An 18,730-nucleotide genomic window follows, 5' to 3' on the forward strand; every position below is an offset into this window, starting at 1 on the left:
CACTATCAGGTTTTCTGCTGATTTTTGTCTTCGGATTTACCAAAACCATGTAGTGCAAGGGACTGCCTGATTGCATACAAATTGAAACTCCTAAGGTTTAACCTCATATTATATGGTTTTGGTAAATCTGAAGACAAAAATCAGCAGAAAATCTGATAGTGTGTATGAGGCTTTAAGGTTTGACTTCATATTATATGGTTTTGGTAAATCAGAAAGAAAAAAATCTACAGAAAATGGTATAGTGTGTATCCAGCTTAAGTAAAATGCCACAAAAGTGGAAGTGTTTATAATAAAACCAGTTTCTTTCTTTCATTTAAAAGATGAAACTTGACAGGTCGCAATGGGCACCTGCTCCAGTTTTCTTTGTCTGATTGCTTATAAATCAGTTCACTAATTTGACAGGTTGAAAACTGTCAGTCATTTCACTTTCTGTCTATGTATTGCATGTACCAGTGATATGAACTGTAATATTGTTCTATAAGACATGGGAGAAGAAGCAAATCTGAAAGTGCAAGTGTAATATTTTCTTTTCCATTTGATGTCTGCCACAGGGAAAACACAAACTGGACGTAGCAACAGGAAGAGAAGGGAATTGGTGCGGCCTTATTCCTGTAGGATCTCCATGTCGTTCTGTGACTACAACTGGCTTAAAGTGGAATCTCTGTGAGTAAGCTTAGAATTTTATTTCCTATTGTCTAAATATCATTTCAATGAAATACATAATAATAATGTTACTTTGAGGTAGCAGCAGGGGTTGCTACGATAATGTTAATTTGAGGTAGCAACCTTGTAGTTAAATGAACTACAGGGTAGTCCTGTCCCCTAAGAGCACCTTCCCATCTATGTGTTTCAGTCACATGTTAGTATGGCCAAATATAGGTGTAATTCTGCTTGGATGGATTCTTCATGAAGTTGGTTGAACAAATGATTGATAAGCCTTGTAAGACTTTACTCCCAGCCTCATATTACAGTACTCAGTCGATTGGTTCCTGAGACTTCAAGCACTGCATCATGGGTGAGGAAGGTTGCATGCTTTCTGATATACAGAAATTGTGGGCGTTTCTAAGGGATCTAGTAGGTAAATAGTGCAGTGAAGGTAGGGGTTAGTGGGAGGGAAATAGGGACAGGTTTGGGCTGGCCATACATGGTCCAAATCTCCACCGGTTTTGCAGGAACCGGACGAGATTTGAACCCTTAATGGCAGGCTGAATGTACCAAGTTGATCAATCGATCAAACTCGGGTACAACCAGCCTGCCCCTGCCAGATACTCAGGGAAGAAATTTGCACCATGTAAGGCTGGCCTTACTTTAAGGTGGTTGTTAGTTTCTGACATGATAAATGAACAAAGCACATGCTTCTATGTACTTGCTTCAATCCAAAGCACTGAGTATGATTTGTCTGCAGTTTGGTTCGTCTGCTGGTTCCACCTGTATGAGTCATTTCTGACAGGCTGTGGGGGGGCCTCCAGCACACAGCCTGTGATTGACAGCCTCAGCTGTGCATAGTTCCCTATTAGGTTGTGCAGAGGGGGGTGTCCCTTCCTTCACTAATTTCTCAGATTACACTAATGCCCTGTACACACGGTCAGATTTTCCGACAGAGAAAGTGCGATCGGATTGTGTTGTCAAAAATTCCGACAGTGTGTGGGCTCCATCGGACTTTTTCCATCGGAATTTCCGACACACAAAGTTTGAGAGCAGGCTATAAAATTTTCCGACAACAAAATCCAATCCTTTAAATTCCGATCGTGTGTAGACAAATCCGACGCACAAAGTGCCATGCATGCTCAGAATAAATTAAGAGTCGAAAGCTATTGGCTATTGCCCCGTTTATAGACCCAACGTACTTTTTTATGTCACCGCATTCAGAACGATCGGATTTTTCGACAACTTTGTCCGACCGTGTGTATGCAAGACAAGTTTGAGCCAACATCCGTCAGAAAAAATCCGATGGATTTTGTTGTCGGAATGTCCGATCACTGTCCCATCGTGTGTACAGGGCATACGTTCTCCTCTCTGAGCTGCCTCTGAAAGCTCAGAAAAACAGTGTAAATTTTGTACTTTAAATGGTTGTAATGGCGGCAGATAAACAGGTATAATTTACAGTATGTAGGAGGATTTGTTTAATCTCTGTGTATCACCTGAGGCTAGTTACTTCAGTCGATGTATGGTAAGAGTTTACAACCACTTTAAGCTTATTATGAAGAACATAAAATGTGAATTGATATAGAGTATTTTCATACTGCCATTAACACTTATTAATGATTCCTAACACATAGAAAACTATGTAGTGTCCTGTACACAGCATGTACACGCAATGACGCAGGAAATGTGATTTCCTGCTTGCGTCACGGGCTTACTGCTTCTTATCCCAGAAGTTTTTTACTTCTTACAACACTGAAACTGATTATATGATTATAACAGTGGAGTGGAGTCGCAGTTTATTTTTCACAGTAATATTTTAGTACAACGGCTTGCACTACATCCTTTGTTCTGTTACTAATAGAAAAGGCAAATAATCTTTTTGTTACTATTTAGAATTTTTACTCCCAAATAATTTCTTATTATCATGTTAGTTTAGATAAAGGAGAGCCCTTCTGCTTATGTTGTCTTTCTGCATTTTAAGTATGCATTCCTGGCTGAACCATTGTATAGTGTTTTAGTTTTCTATTGTGTTTGTTCAGTCGGGTGCCAGGAGAAAGCTGTGTGTTAACACTAGACATGGGATTACTATCTATTCATTAATGAGCCCTTTTTTTTTAAATAAAAAATGAGGTCAGATGTGTATCCAGGGCAGGTGGGAAAGCAGCATGTATCTATAATACCCTTTGACTAAAGCTACAGTATGTTTTTTAGTTAAACTATAAAATGATTTTTTTTTTTAAACACTATTTTTTCTTTGCAAAGAATGTATATCTTTGTTTCCTAAGCGTGTATAGTGATACCCAGCTGAGTTACATTTTTTTTTATATCTTTTTTGATACAGAAACTTTTTGGACTATTGTGTATTTATTGTAACAGTGCGTTGTGTCATGAAGCTATTGGTGTTCCTCTAGTATATGGCTTGATATTACTTGCTGGATATGAAACTGGGGACTTGCACCTGATCCCTAATTACCTTCTATACCACTTTTATTGAATTTCTTTCTTTCAGGTCTTGTTCAAATATCCAAAGCTTGGAGCCAAATGTAATAACAAAAGTATCTTCTATGTTTCCCAACTGTCTTAAAGCAAACCATAGTCTTGTTGATGTTTTTTATATATACATGTAAAATTGATGAGCTCCATAATCTAATCTGGTGTTTCTCAACCTTTTTCCATTCAGGGCGCACTTAAAAAGTATTTTTAGTCTCGAGGCACCCCAGTCAAAGGCTTGTTTCACATTACTGCATATCGAGGAATGCATGTAAAATTTTAGCAGACGTGCAGGAGTGTCATTAATGTTTAATGGTACCCTGTGCATTTTCAGTGCGGAGCAATAAAAAAAAAAATAGGGTCTGGGACTTCTTTTCCTGTTTTTCTATGAGATAGGGCAGCACATAAAAGTGGCAACAGCCAGATACATACACCTGCTGTGGCCGTGGCTGAATGTATATCCCCAGGTAAATGTTGCTGCACCGTAACTGCCCAGTGATCCTGCATTTAGGGGGTTAAAAAAGGCAGTGAGCAGGCAGCATATTGCCTCTTCACCACCTGTCAAATGCCTCTGAAAAATATTCTGAGCATGGATCATTTTTCAGAGTCCTTGTTGCTATTAGCGAGTCCTTAAAAGGCATACGTACATACCCACACACACACATACATACATATACACACACACACATATATGTATACAGTCATGACCAAAAATATTGGCACCCCTGCATTTCTGTAAGATATTGCGCCACTTCACCCAGAGAATTGTTGCAATTACAAATGTTTAGGCATTCCCATGTTTATTGCTTTTATTTGTATTGGTATAACACAAAAGAGTGGAGAAACCGAAAGCCAAATCTGACATGTTCCTCACAAAACTCCAAAAATGGACTGGACAAAATTATTGACACCCTCAATTTAATATTTGGTAGCACACCCCTGAAATTGCTGAAATCAGTCGCTTTCTGTAATCATCAATGAGTTTCTTACACCTCTGTACTGGAATTTTGGACCACTCTTCTGTTGCCAAGTGCTCCATGTCTCTCAGATTGGAAGGGTTACTTTTTCCAACTGCTGGATCTGGACTTATTGCTGGCCAGTTCAGTACTCTCCAGCACTTTGTCTTAAACCATTTCTCAGTGCTGTTTGACATGTGTTTTGGGTGATTGTCCTGCTGTAAGGCCCATGACCTGACGGAGGCACAGCTTTCTGACACTGGGCCCTGCAGACCCCAGGATTCTTTGGTAGTCTTCAGATTTCATAATGCCATGCACACAGTCAAGACATCTAGTGCCTGAAGCAGCAAAGCAACCCCAAAACATCAGTGAATCTCCACCATGTTTGACTGTCGGAACTGTATTCTTTTCTTTAAAGGCCTCATTTCTTTTTTTGGAAACAGCAGAATGATGGGCTTTATCTAAAAGTTGTAATTTTGTTTCGTGAAGGTGTTTTATGTGGTATTTCTTTTCAATTGTGTTTTTTCCAAATAAAAGCAATTTAAATATGCTGCAGCCTGTTCCTTTATGGAGCTTCTTTTATATTGACTTACCTTGGTTCTAATCAATTTTTGCTTAAAGCGGAGTTCTGTTGAAAAAAAATAGTTAAAAGTCAGCAGCTACAAAAAGTTTAGCTGCTGACTTTTAATAATTGGACACTCACCTGTCCCATGGTCCAGCGATGCGGGTGTCCGAAGCCCCGCTCCTCTCCCCCTCCTCTCTGCGGTGCAGACATTCTTACTGTGGGCGCCCAGCTGTGGCTTCACAGACGGGCACACACTGCGCATGCACAAGCTGCGCTGTGAATGGCCGGGCAATCTTCTGGGACCTGTGACATGTCCCAGAAGATTGCAGGGGGGGAGAGGTGAACTTCTTTCCGGCACCGTGGAGCCCCGGGAGGAAGTGGAAGCTGGATGCCTCTAAAAAGAGGGCATCCGCTCCCCCCCCAAAAAATGACATACCAAATGTGGCATGTCAGGGGGTCACTTAAAGCGGAAGTTCCATTTTTGGGTGGAACTCCGCTTTAAGCAGATTAGATACAGTGCCATGGGCTGTAAATTTCTTGACAATGTTGCGCACAGTGGACACAGCAACATTAAGATCTTTGGAGATGGGCTTGTGACCTTGAGATTGTCCATGCTTTCCCACGATTTTTGTCCTCAAATCCTCAGACAATTCTTTGCTGCTCTTTCTCGTCTCCGTGCGGCACACAGATACACACAACAGAAAGTTTGAGTAAATTTTTGACCATTTTAACTGGTTGGCAGTGTGATTTTTAAATTGTCATGACCTGTTAATTTATACAAGTGAGTTAAATTACAAATTACTGGAGTATCGCAAATGTGGAATGCAATTATTTCTTACAATTTTGAGAAGGTGCCAATAACTTTGTCCAGTCTATTTTTGTGTGGAATGTGTCAGATCTGGCTTTTTTGTTTCTCCGCTTTTTTGTCACACCAATACAAACAAAAGAAATAAATATGAGAATGCCTAAACGTTTGTAATTGCAATAACTTTCTGGGTGAAGTGGTGCATTATCTGACAGAATTGTTTTGGCAGTGGATATAAAAAGTGTACACACCCTTTTTAAAATGTCAGGTTTCTGTGATGTAAAAAAAAAATGAGACAAAGATAAATAATTTCAGACCTTTTTCCACCTTTAATGTGATCTATAAACTGTACAACTCAATTGAAATGCAAACTGAAATCTTTTAGGGGGAAGTAAAAATAAAAAAACAAAAATAATGTGGTTGCATAAGTGTGGACACCCTCTTATAACTGGGGATGTAGCTGTGTTCAGAATTAATCAATCACATTCAAACTCATGTTAAATAGGAGTCAGTACACACCTGCCATCATTAAAGTGCTTCTGATTATCCCTAAATAAAGTTCAGTTGTTCTAGTAGGTCTTTCCTGACATTTTCTTAGTCACATCCTACAGCAACAGCCATGGTCCGCAGAGAGCTTCCAAAGCATCAGAGGGATCTCGTTGTTAAAAGATATCATTCAGAAGAAGGGTACAAAAGAATTTCCAAGGCATTAGATATACCATGGAACATAGTGAAGACAGTCATCATCAAGTGGAAAAAATATGACACAACAGTGACATTACCAAGAACTGGATGTCCCTTCAAAATTTATGAATAGACTAGCAGAAAAATGGTTAGGGAGGCTTCCAAGAGGCCTACAGCAACATTAAAGGAGCTGCAGGAAAACCTGGCAAGTACTGGCTGTGTGGTACAAGTGATAACAGTCTCCCATATTCTTCATACTGTATGTCCGGGCTATGGGGTAGAGTAGCAAGACAGAAGCCTTTTCTTACAAAGAAAAACATCCAAGCCCGGCTAAATTTTGCAAAAACACATCTGAAGTCTCCCAAACGCATGTGGGAAAATGTGTTATGGTCTGATGAAACCAAGGTTGAACTTTCTGGCCATAATGCCAAAAGATATGTTTGGCACAAAAACAACATTGCACATCTCCAAAAGAACACCATACCCACAGTGAAGCATGGTGGTGGCAGCATCATGCTTTCGGGCTGCTTTTCTATAGCTGGAACAGGGGCCTTAGTCAAGGTAGAGGGAATTATGAACAGTTCCAAATAAAAGTCAATATTGGCGCATGACCCCTGATGACGTGAAACGTTGCAGAAGAAACCGCATAGTGCGTGACACGTCACTTCCGCTTGTTGGAGCGCAGGTAGAATGCAAACAGTGTAATTGCATTTCATTTTACTGGGCTAATCAAGTTTTCTGTTATATGCTGCTTCATGAATTACATTTTACTACACCATGAGGAGCTTCTTTTTTTGTTGTGATCCACGTTACTGATCGTTGGTGCCATCGCGTGGGAAACCCTTTTTCACCAGAGGATTATTCTTATTGATACATGCTGGTTTGACTACCTGTAATGGGTGTCACGATGGTCTGGTGAGTAGGATGTTTGCTTGATTCTGGTGGAAGATGGTACTTATCCCACCTAGCAACTTAGGATCCATCACTGTTTTCACCCAATTGAAGATTTCTGGTGGTAGTTTTTATTGACAATATACACTTATTCGATATGAATTTCATATGGACACTATAATTTAACTATTCAATATTTTCATGTGTATATTGATTCAGTGTTTGTAGAGCATGGTATGAAATTATATATTTAGATTTCTCTACACAATATTGGCACAAAACCTTCAGGCTTCTGCTAGAACGCTGAATGTGAAGAGGAACTTTCTGCATGACAACGACCCAAAGCATACATCCAAATCAACAAAGGAATGGCTTCACCAGAAGAAGAATAAAGTTTTGGAATGGCCCAGCCAGAGCCCAGACTTGAACCCGATTGAAAATCTGTGGGGTGATTTGAAGAGGGCTGTGCACAGGAGATGCCTCACAATCTGGAGTGTTTTTGCAAAGAAGAGTGCCAAGTCAAGATGAGCAATGCTGATAGACTCATACCCAAAAAGACTGGGTGCTGTAATAAAATCAAAAACAAAGTATTAGTTTAGGGGTGTGCACACTTATGCACCCATATTATTTTATTTTTTTATTTTTACTTCCCTCCACCTAAAAGATTTCAATTTGTTGTTCAACTGAGTTAAAGGTCACATTAAAGGTGGAAAAAGTTCAGACTGAGCTTCTCCTCTGCCGATGTGGCAGCCTTTTTCAACCAGGATGCCATGGCACACCTGACGGCCTCAAGTGGCTCCCCGATTGAAAAAGACTGATCTAACCAAATATGTTAAAGGGTCCATTTATGGGTGTGCTGTGCATGTTGTAATAGGGCAGCCCATTCAAAATCAGACATGACTCTTTTTTGTTATGCAACCATTGCCACATCAGAGTCGGAATCAGAGGAACTTTTTCGCTTTTCTATGCATGCACAATCTTTTTACTCTATATTTGGTAACTTTGAAGTTCCCGACAGACTAAAGTATTAGGTATTAATTTTATTTTATTGTCCATTTTAAAGAAACTGAAATGTTTTTGACTTTACAATGTTTTTTTTCAAACAATACAGAAGTAACAAAACTGTAATGTTTATTTTAAATTGAATAAGTCCATGTCAAAATAAAAGATTCATTGGAGCTTGTCCGTCTTATACTGTTCATATCTGTCCCGTATAAGTCCATATGTCCACCATCTGGCAGCATTAGATGTTTAAATGCTGTAAAATGTTCTAGATACCAGCTTGTGTATGAGCAATTTTTGGTCTTATGAAATAAGACTCATGATGAGTGATTTACAAGGTTTTAGATTCCTCATGAAATACGAGGACTATATGAAATCTGAATCTTTGCTAAAATCAGACAAGTTGGTTGGTGAAGGTGTTGTGGTAGATACTCACAGAACTGAATAGGTAGGTATCTAAGACAAAACCTACCCCAACAACGAGTTAGGCTGATTTCAGGTAGGGGCTTAGGTGAGGTGATGGTTTGGTATTTTGTCCAAAAAAAAATCATAGACAGTTCATTAACCACTTACCGACAAGGCCATAGCTGAATGACAGCTACAGTGCGATCAGATACAATGACGTCCTCCCAGAATCGTGCTCCCCGCACTCACCTGGGGTGCACACACGTGAATGTCCATGCTCGCATTGTTCTCGGGACCTGGTTCGTCATGGATCAGGGTAAAAGGCCAATCCCAACAGCCCTTTACCACATGATCGCTCTGTCCAATGACGGAGTGATCACTGTCAACAAACCGGCATCATGTCGGTTCTCTCCGCTCCTCACACCGATCATGTGAGGAGAGGAGGGTGAGGCTGCATGATTTTTTTTTTTTCCTATTCCAGGTGCCCCATCAGTGCCCAGCAGTTTCACATCTGTGCCCCATCAGTGCACATCTGGGCCACATCTGTGCTCTAAAGTGCCCTGTAGTGCCATGTCTGTGCTTCATCAGTGCCACATCTGTGCTCTACAGTGCCCCATCAGTGCTACTAAAGTGCCCATCAGTAAGTGCTCATCAGTGCCACCCTATCAGTGAATCCTCATCACCCTGCTGTTGCTGCAGCCCTGGGATCAGTCCTTTCTGGCTTGCAGGGGATTATATCTGAGATACATGTTGAACATAAGCCTGACTACTCTAATGTCATGTCGTATCAATCCTCCATTCATACTTCTAGTTATTTTTGAATATATACCTGGTGATACAAACATACTTCAGGAATCCCCCCCCCCAGCCATACACATATAAGGTATATGCTTTCTTCTTTTTTCTGCCTAGTCTATAAATTTACTGTTGTTGCTGTATGCTTTTCTGCTATCTTCCAGCCTTATTTTTGAGAGGACTTGACTCTGACACTCTGCATCTGCTGTTACGACTGTGGACTGTGTGGCGCCTTGACGTGGGGTCGCCGCATTCGCCAGGACAGACTTGTACTATATGGGTCCGCGCACATGACTTTGTCCTGGAATTAATAGTGATGTTTGCTCTATAGTATTATACAAAAACTCCTGAAGAAGCGGGGGTTCAACCGTGAAACATGTCGAGCGTCCAATACACAGATGGTATATGCTAATTTTATAGAGCTTAATGTTTAGGACACGTTTTGTTGTGTCTTTTTTAGATGCATGTATGTTTTAACTTGTTTTTGGAAAAAAATTATTTTTATATTTACCTTGTGTATGTCAAGCCTTTGTACCATGAAAGTCCATAATAGCCTTAGCCCAGCATTTTTTCTACATTGGAGAAAGGTGGTTGTTGCCTACAAAAAAAAAAAAATCATATTCTGTAGTCAGTGATTGCTGTTATGGGTGAGCAACTTGAATCCTGACATTTTAGAAGCACATGTCCGAGCCTGTCTGACCTACATAGACAGGCCGCTGAGCCAAACTGACACGGTGAAGTTGACATGTTGACAAAATTGGAGATTGTGAAGGGACAGTGGTATAAGGTGTCAGAACAGACTGCTGTGTTAAACAAGTAGCAGTCTATATGTGAGCAGGCAACAGGTCCAGTCTGGTGATTGAAGGATCTAGCTAAGTAGAGAGGGTGATACTGGAGCAGCTCTGTCCAAAGGAGCAATAGCCAGTGCTATGTGTTACAAAATAGTCAGGAGACTAAAATACTTTTGAGTCTGTTGTTATGCTAAATTACTCCTGCATGAGCAGAACAGTGTATTACTTTGACATTTGGCTGAAGAAAAGTGGGCAAAAAGCCATAAATGCCTTCTGCTGAGAGGACTTGTAAAACTCTCCATTTGAAGCAAACTCTCACAGTATATAATGTTGATGTTGGCTGTAAGCTGTAGGTCACTGAATTCTTCCCTTCTGTGAGTAAGTGGAAAAAGTTTAACTTAAGAACCCATCCTAATTATAGTGACATTATATAAAACTACTGTATTTAGGTGTGCTTAGTATTCTGTGCCACTACAATCACATGTTTTTATGTGTAAAGTGTAATATAATTTGAGGTAACTGTGTCTGTACAGCAGAGAGTCCAATTTACAGTCTGGGCTAAAAGCTGACAAGTGCTTTTTACTCGTAGTTGACTAAGTGGAGGTCATTTAAACTGTTTGGCTAGATGCAGGGTGGAATACGTTTGCCACTTTATGCCATTTCTGTGCTGAACAGGTTTACAGATCTTAAATTACAAAAAAAACTATTTTAAAGTGTATCTGAAGCCAAACTTTATTTTGGATACCTCTGTCAGATTCTCGTTGTTGTCTGTGTCCACGCTGGAGAGTTTTGGGGACATATTTATAAAGCACTGAATACATGCAAACATTCTGTCTTCTAATTTTCCAGGTCCGTGTGTTTTAAATGACAGTGATTGATTCTCCACCACAGAATGTTTAGTGAAAGTCACAGTCACTGCTTTAAAAATAGATCTTTAATGCTTGGCTTGAAATTCTGAAAAATTTTCATTTTGAAAATCAGAAATTTTGTGTGTTTTGTGATCTGATGATGCCACCATTGACCAATTCGACCAACCAAGCCTACGAATTAACTTCATGTTATAGAAAAGGATTTTTGTGGCTGGGATATTTTTTTTTTTCCGGGAAATTTCTTTTCTTTTTTTTCATTTCTTTTTCAATTATATTTCTCACACTATTCTCCCATCATTGATTAAAAAAATACTGTATTTATCAGCGTATAATGCTCACTTTTTCACCATGAAAATCAGGTGCAAATAGCGTGTGCGTGTTATACGCCAATACTTCAATTTTAGCTGGCTCGGAGGGGACAGGAAGGGGGCGGGATGAGCGCTGTCAGATTACATACAGTGAGAATCTCATGTTTACTTGGCGGCCTCTGTAATAGGAAGTCCCCTCTCCTGGGCTGCCATTGGACCACTATTCTGTCAATCATAGGAGATTCTCACTATATGTAACCTGTCAGCACTCGTTCCGTCCCCCTCACTGTCCCCTCTAAGCTGCAGATGGGCATCGATCAGACTGCATTGATGGCAATGGTGAGGCTGCTGCATTGAAGGCAATGGTGAGGCTGCTGCATTGAAGGCAATGGTGAGGCTGCTGCATTGATGGCAATGGTGAGGCTGCTGCATTGATGGCAGTGGTGAGGCTGCTGCATTGATGGCAATGGTGAGGCTGCTGCATTCATGGCAATGGTGAGGCTGCTGCATTGATGGTAATGGTAAGGCTACATTGATGTGGACTGATGAGGCTGCATTGATAGCACTTGTGAGGCTGCAGATGGGCGTTGATCAGGCTGCATTGATGGCAGTGGTGAGGCTGCAGATGGGCACTGACCCTTATTTTGCTTCCAAGTTCCTTATTTAAAATGTAAGTTTTTTTCCTGAAACTTCCCTCTTAAAATGAATGTGCGTGTTATATGCCTGTGCGTGTTATACGCAGATAAATACGGTAATTTGTTTTTCAAAAAATTTCCAACATGCCCGATCGCTCAAATTCAATGGCTGCACGAAAATGCTTAGATAAGCTTTCCTAAGAATTTCTTAAGCCAGGCCATACATGGGTTGAATTCCAAAAGAATTTTCTTTCGTATTTCGCACCATTAGTGTGCTGTAGCAATGGGCGATTTTCATGCGGTCATCAAATTTGAGTGATCATGCATTTTGGAAAATTTCGTTTTTCTAATCAATGATTGGAGAATTGTGCGAGAAATATAATTGTAAAAGAAATGTGCATGATCTGTGACCTGGAAAGAAAGGAAGATTCCTGCCACTTCTGTAGCAACATGATGTGACATTGAAGGTATGGTTGGTCAAATTTCAAAATCAATGGTGGCACCATGGGATCACAAAATGCACAAAATATCTAATTTTCAAATGAAAGTTAATTTAGAATTCAACCCATGTATGGCCTGCTTTAGCCCCCATTCACATGCTTGTGACTAGTCATGAGATTTGACAGTTCCAATTTGCATGAAAAGTCGCACCTCATTGCCGGCAATGTAACCATTCATATCGCTGCAACCCACGTTGCAGCGATTATGAAAAAGGTCCCTGCACTATTTTTCACAGATTTCTTTGGGACTTGCATAGATTTCTGTTAAACAAAGTTGTAAGCTGCAATGAAATTGGAGGTGCAAATGTCACTGATGTGTGTAGGGCTTAGAGTCCTGGTGACCATTGTTAATAGAGCTGAAAGTGAGGGAAAAAAAAGAACAGTGAGACATGTCAAGGTGTTTTCTGGCATATTGTAATCAGGATTTTTTTGTGGCATTGGCGCAGTAGAAGCTTCTTTCTGACAATTAGACCAAATCAATTTTGTTCAAGTATTGTGCTCCTTAAAAACAACTGCACCATTTTTCCAAAGCAGTCTGTATTTCTCCTGAGGTTACCTGTGGGTTTTTCTCTGTATCCTGAACAATTCCTCTGGCAGTTGTGGCTGCAATCCTTCAAATGCCGCGTACCCACGATCGGAATTTCGGCCTGCAAAAGATGAGAGTTTTTCGTCGGAAAATGCGTCCGTGTGTATGCTCCATCGGACTTTTGCTGGCCGAATTCCAGCCAGCAAAAGATTGGGAGCATGTTCTCAATTTTTCGGTCGGGAAAAGTTCCTATACGAAAATGCGATCGTCTGTGGCGATTCCGACACGCAAAATCTCTACGCATGCTCGGAAACAATTCGACACATGCTCGGAAGCATTGAACTTAATTTTCTCAGCTCGTCATAGTGTTGTACGTAACCGCGTTCTTGACGATCGTAATTTCAGCGAACTTTAGCATGACCGTGTGTATGCAAGGCAAACTTGAGTGGAACTCCGTCGGAAAAGCCGTCATATCTTTTTCCGACGAGAAGTCCGATCGTGTGTATGCGGCATTAGTCTACCTGACTTTGGCTTGGTATAAAGAGATCCCTGAATTTTCCACTTCTTAATAAATTATTGAACAGTATTTTCTGTCATATTTAAGGCTTTGGAAAACTTTTTATATCTTCCTCCATTTTTATAATGTTTCATTACCTTGTTTTGCAGGTCTTTTGACAGTTCTTTTCTGCTCCCCCTGGCTCAGCATCTAGTCTGCTCAGTGCATTCACATGAGCGCTAACAAACTCATTGACAATTTATACACAGACACTAATTGCAATTTAAAAAGCCACAGATGCAGGAAATTAACCTTTACATTTTAACCTGCGTGTCACCTTTTGTGTCTGTACCAAGGCCAAACATTCCAGGGGATGGAAACTTTTGATCAGGGCTTTGTGGGTGATTTCTGTTATTATGATTTACAAGGGTGCCAGACAACTATGTGATAATAGATGGCTTCATATGATCACTATCCTTAACCACTTTAATACTGGGCATTTTTACCCCCTTCCTGCCAAAGCCAATTTTCAGCTTTCGGCGCTGTCACTTTTTGAATTACAATTGCGTGGTCATGTAACACTGTACCCAAACTAAATTTTTATCATTTTGTTCACACAACTAGAGATTTCATTTGGTGGTATTTTAACACCACTAGGTTTTTTATTTTTTTGCTAAATAAATTTAAAAATACAGAAAATTTTGAAAAAAAAATGTTTTGTTTGTTTCTGTTAAATTTTGTAAATAAAAAATTGTTCTTCATAAATTTAGGCCAAAATGTATTTTGCCACATTTCTATGGTGAAAATAACCCAAATTAGTGTATATTATTTATTCTGTAGGAAAGTTGAGTCCACAAACTATGGTATAAGTCTGAAAATTGATCAATCCTGATGTATCGATGGCCTATCTCAGACCCTAAAATGCCAGAACAAATACCCCCTAAATGACCCCTTTTGGAAAGTAAACAGTTCATGGTATTTAGTAAGAGGCATGGCGGCTTTTTTTAAAGTTGTAATTTTTTGTCATAATTTTTTTGAAAAAAAAAACAAAATGTTCACAATTTTTTTTTTTTACATACTGTCACCAGTGCAGTACAGCGTCATCATATAACTGGTGTGACGATGATCAGGGACACTGACTGGTGACAGTGCGAAAAAAAATATATTTTTTTTTGTTCTTTATTACTTTTTTTTTTACTATTTTTTTTTACACATTGTGGCCAGAGCAGTATAATGTTACCATAGTGTCAGGTACCAGGTACCAGGTGCTGGAGGCCAGTGGAGGGAGGGCTTCCTTTGTAGCAAAGTTCTAGATTCATCTGAAGATGAGACAGGAGGAGTCAGGCACAAAGTAGCACAGGTCGTCTGCAAAGTTGCTAGGACTCAGGGATGCTGCTGATGTACTGAGTGGAGGCTGCAGGCAGGTAGCGCTTGTGAGAAGTGACAGGTCTGTGGGAACGCTGACACAAAGGGATAGTCGGTTCAGCCAGGAACCGGAGCCAGGTGGATAACAGAGCAGACTTGGTGAGGTTGGAAGCCAAGGTCAAAACACAGGAAGACAGGCAGAGACAATCCGTAAGACAAGCCCAGGTCAAGGAGGCAAGCAGGAGATAAGTCAGGGAACAGCCAGGTCAGTAACAAAGAATCACTGTAGCAAGGAAACACAGGAAGCTGAAGATCAATCAGCAACTTCAACCACTGACAGGCTTTATAAAGGCCCATTTGAAGTGCTGGTGGAGAAGCTGGGTCCTAGAATCCTTCTCATGCCGTTGATGCCCTGATGGATGCTGGGTCCTAAAGTCCTTCTCCTGCCATTGGTGCACTGACACATAGTAACATTGTAATACTCTGGGGAAGTGATTAGGATTTTTTTTTTTTTTTTACACATTATGATTGCTTATAGCAGTGAATTGCATTGCTATAAGCAAGCATTTTATTGAAAGAAACACATTCATTCAGTTTGTTTTGTTGTGATTATCTGTGATTGGTCAAAGTGGATGACATGAAAGGAAGCCATTCCTTGTTTACAACTGTCATGTGATCTGCTGTAATTGGTCACAGCGGTCACACAGTACTGACAGCGAGCCAGTACACTATTCGTGACCTCTGGACACAGCTGGTGACAGATCACGCTGGTGCGCAGCCCCTTCTGAGAGGACGCCATATGACGTCCACTCAGAGCGGTCAAGCCACCGGCCAGCTATCATTCTGCTATAGGCCGGGTGGAAAGGTGTTAAATAAAAGATAGTTTTTTTGGCATTATCAGTTATAAGATACCACAGTCAAAAGTGTGTGTGTGTGTGTGTGTGTGGGGGGGGGGGCACTAATAATTTTCACCACTAAATCATACCACTGAAAAAACTAAATAAGTATATATAAATAAGATTACAAAATACAAGAGTAATGCAGTATGCAATGATACCTTTCTATAGTACTAACCTAACACTTAAAAGACAAGTGGACGCATTATTAACCCCCAGTATTGTTGTCAGCTCAAGCACTATTAACACCCAGCATTGGTGTAAGCCAAAACACTATTAACTCCCAGTATTGTTGTCAGCGACACATTATTAACCCTTAGTATTGGTGTCAGCAGACGCACTATTAACCCCCATCGTTGGTGTCAGCAGACGCACGATTAACCCCCAGCAGTGGCGTTAGCAGATACACTATTAAACCCCCAGCATTAGTGTCAGTGGGCACACTATTAACCCCCAGCATTGGTATCAGGGAACGCACTATTAACCTCCAGCATTGATGTCAGCGAACGCACTACTAACCCCTAGTATTGGTGACAGTGGACGTACTATTAACCCCCAGAATTGGTGTTAGCGGACACACTTTTAACCCTCAGTACTGGTGTCAGCGGACACACTATTAAGCCCCAGTATTGTTGTCAGCGGACGCACTATTAACCCCCAGTATTGATGTCAGGGTTGCACTATTAACCCCCAAAATTGGTTCAGCAGATGCACTATTACCCCCTGACCCCCCTTGTCTATGTCCCTGTCACAAATTCTTCCCCAATCTTTACAAATTCCCCCTCACTCTTCACACATACCCCCTTCACGCTCCAAAAATACCTGGGGGAGTGGGCAATTGCCCCCCTCCCCAACCACGCCACTGCATTCAAGGCATGTGATGATAATGATAATTGTTAGTTACTTGTGCTCCCAACCCATCTCTCAAGCCATCAAATGACTGGTGTTATAACTGCATACTTGATCACGTGTGTAGTAGCACCATGGAAACTGCAGTTTAAAAGCTAAAATGGTAGCTTTTATGGCTGTAAAAGATAAGAGGGTTCAGTTCCACTAGAAGCTGTTACAGTAACAGATTTTATTCTCTTTTAGAAAAAAAGGTTTAAACTATATGACTAAAATTTATTGTAAGCACCCTTGTAAGAGCTGTATGATTTGTTTCGGCAACTCTAAGTGCCAACTATTGCCGGGCAGTTTGACCTGTTAAGTAAGTGGAAAAATAACAGATCTATGTTTTTTTTTTTTTTATTTTGCTCATAGTTACACTTTAGGTATTCTGAAACGCTTCAAAAATACCTAGATCTGAACAGCCCCTAGTATTGAAACCTCGTGATTTTAAAGACGAGTGCCATTTTGTGCAATCATTGTACAGTTTTCTAAGGGGCTAGCAAGAGTCTATCAACCATTATACTATTGACTGACTAGCACCTACTTTGACATAACAGAGTCACTGAATAATAAGTAAAAAAGGAGGGTGATGGCAATAACTAGTGTCTAGCTATGTTGTTGGCAACATTGTTTGCGGAATACACAAATCAGTGTTAGTAAACCACTTTATTTTTGTCAGGGTTTTTGCAGTACAGAATTCTTTCATTCTCTCTTACTATTTGAATTTCTGAATAACAGCTGCAGGGTCTTTGGTGTTCTTACAAGATGTTTCTGTGAAACTAGAGCTTATTTGATGCTCCTTTTCTATTATCTGTATTACTTTTTTAGGACAGAAGAAAAAAATCATAATGTATTTTCAATAGAGATGTGGTTATAATAATTACCTATTTTCTATATTCTTTTGGCACAAGTCTAGCATTACTCGTGATTGATCATTCAGACACACTATTTGGAAGTTCTCATTGTGACAGATTTAACTATGAATTTTATAAACTCACTAGCCGCTGGCCTGGCATATTGTTAATGGGTTAGTCAAAATAAAATATGTCTTTACCATCTAGTATGGGAACTATAGTGATTAAATTTATGAACAGAATTATATGCAACAGAAAAAAAGATTATCTTTACAATTCAGAAATATATCAGCTAAAACCACTTTGGGCACATCATGGATTACGTTTTATTGCAAAATTTCCCATCATGCTATACATTTCCCTGCATTGTGTAAGGGCTTTCTTTTTTGGGACCTGCATTGCATCAGAAGTATAACCTACCAATTTTATACTGTAGTGCTAACCCCATAGGATCTGCTGGATAGGATGGGTCCTCTGCTCTTTGCCTGGACCTTCTCAAGAACATCAGCCCATCTGACACCCCAGTTTGTGTGTACAAACATACAATATCACAGGAAATCGCTGATGGTAATACTTAGTACCCAATAGTAGTTCTATATCAAAGAAAACAGGCACCAAATCAGGTAGTAAAGGCAAACTTAATAGATAGGCAAGCATAAAATGGATTAACAATGGTAATAACACAATTTAGCATACAAAGTGTTTAACGGTAAGGACTAGGCATATGATGACATTTGGCATCCAGATCAGCATAAAGAGTAGCAAGGCCACCTCAAGGGCAACAGTGGGCAGTAGTAAAGTTTAATCCACTGAGTGCCTGAACTGTACTGCCAGAGCTGTACTGCCAGAGCACTTTTATGGCTGCAGTGCTAGTCCTAGACTGACTAGGTATGCAGTGTCCAAGAGAAAAGGAGAATGGTAGTGGAGGGGGCAGGGGAGCAAAGGGAGCTTGCAGAATAATTATTACGGGAGGGGCAGTCATTTGAGAAGTTCTTCTATTGGCTATCATTAATCAATGGCTCCCGCTGCTGTGTCTCAGCCAAAGATGAGAGAGAGACCCAGGAGAGCCACTGCTCTCGTGCACATCGCTGGATCAAGATGGGGCTCAAGTAGTATTGGGGGGGGGGGGGTGCTGCACACAGAAGGCTTTATACCTTCATGCATAGACTGCATTAAGGTAAAAAACCTTCAGCCTTTACAACCCTTTTAATTTATGTTTTTATTTACATACAAATTTACATTTTCTCCTATTTGTACTTTAAAGTGTTACTAAACCCACAACAGTAAAATCAGTCTGTATATGCAGTTTTCAATTATAGTAATTTGCACACTTGCACAATAATTTAATCTTAATTTATTTAGCA

General features: G+C 40.2%; 1 protein-coding gene across 3 annotated transcripts in view; it reads left to right on the forward strand.

Moving 5' to 3' along the window:
* The window catches only part of TPK1 (thiamin pyrophosphokinase 1), an 881,459-nt gene that overhangs the window by 598,232 nt on the left and 264,497 nt on the right, over positions 1–18,730 (forward strand). For all 3 annotated transcript variants that reach the window (XM_073630451.1, XM_073630453.1, XM_073630452.1), the window contains exon 8: positions 552–663. In XM_073630451.1, the coding sequence (XP_073486552.1) occupies positions 552–663 (112 nt within the window). The remainder of the gene's footprint in view (positions 1–551; positions 664–18,730) is intronic.

Source organism: Aquarana catesbeiana, linkage group LG05 (assembly GCF_042186555.1).
Source record: "Aquarana catesbeiana isolate 2022-GZ linkage group LG05, ASM4218655v1, whole genome shotgun sequence".
Lineage (NCBI taxonomy): Eukaryota > Metazoa > Chordata > Amphibia > Anura > Ranidae > Aquarana > Aquarana catesbeiana.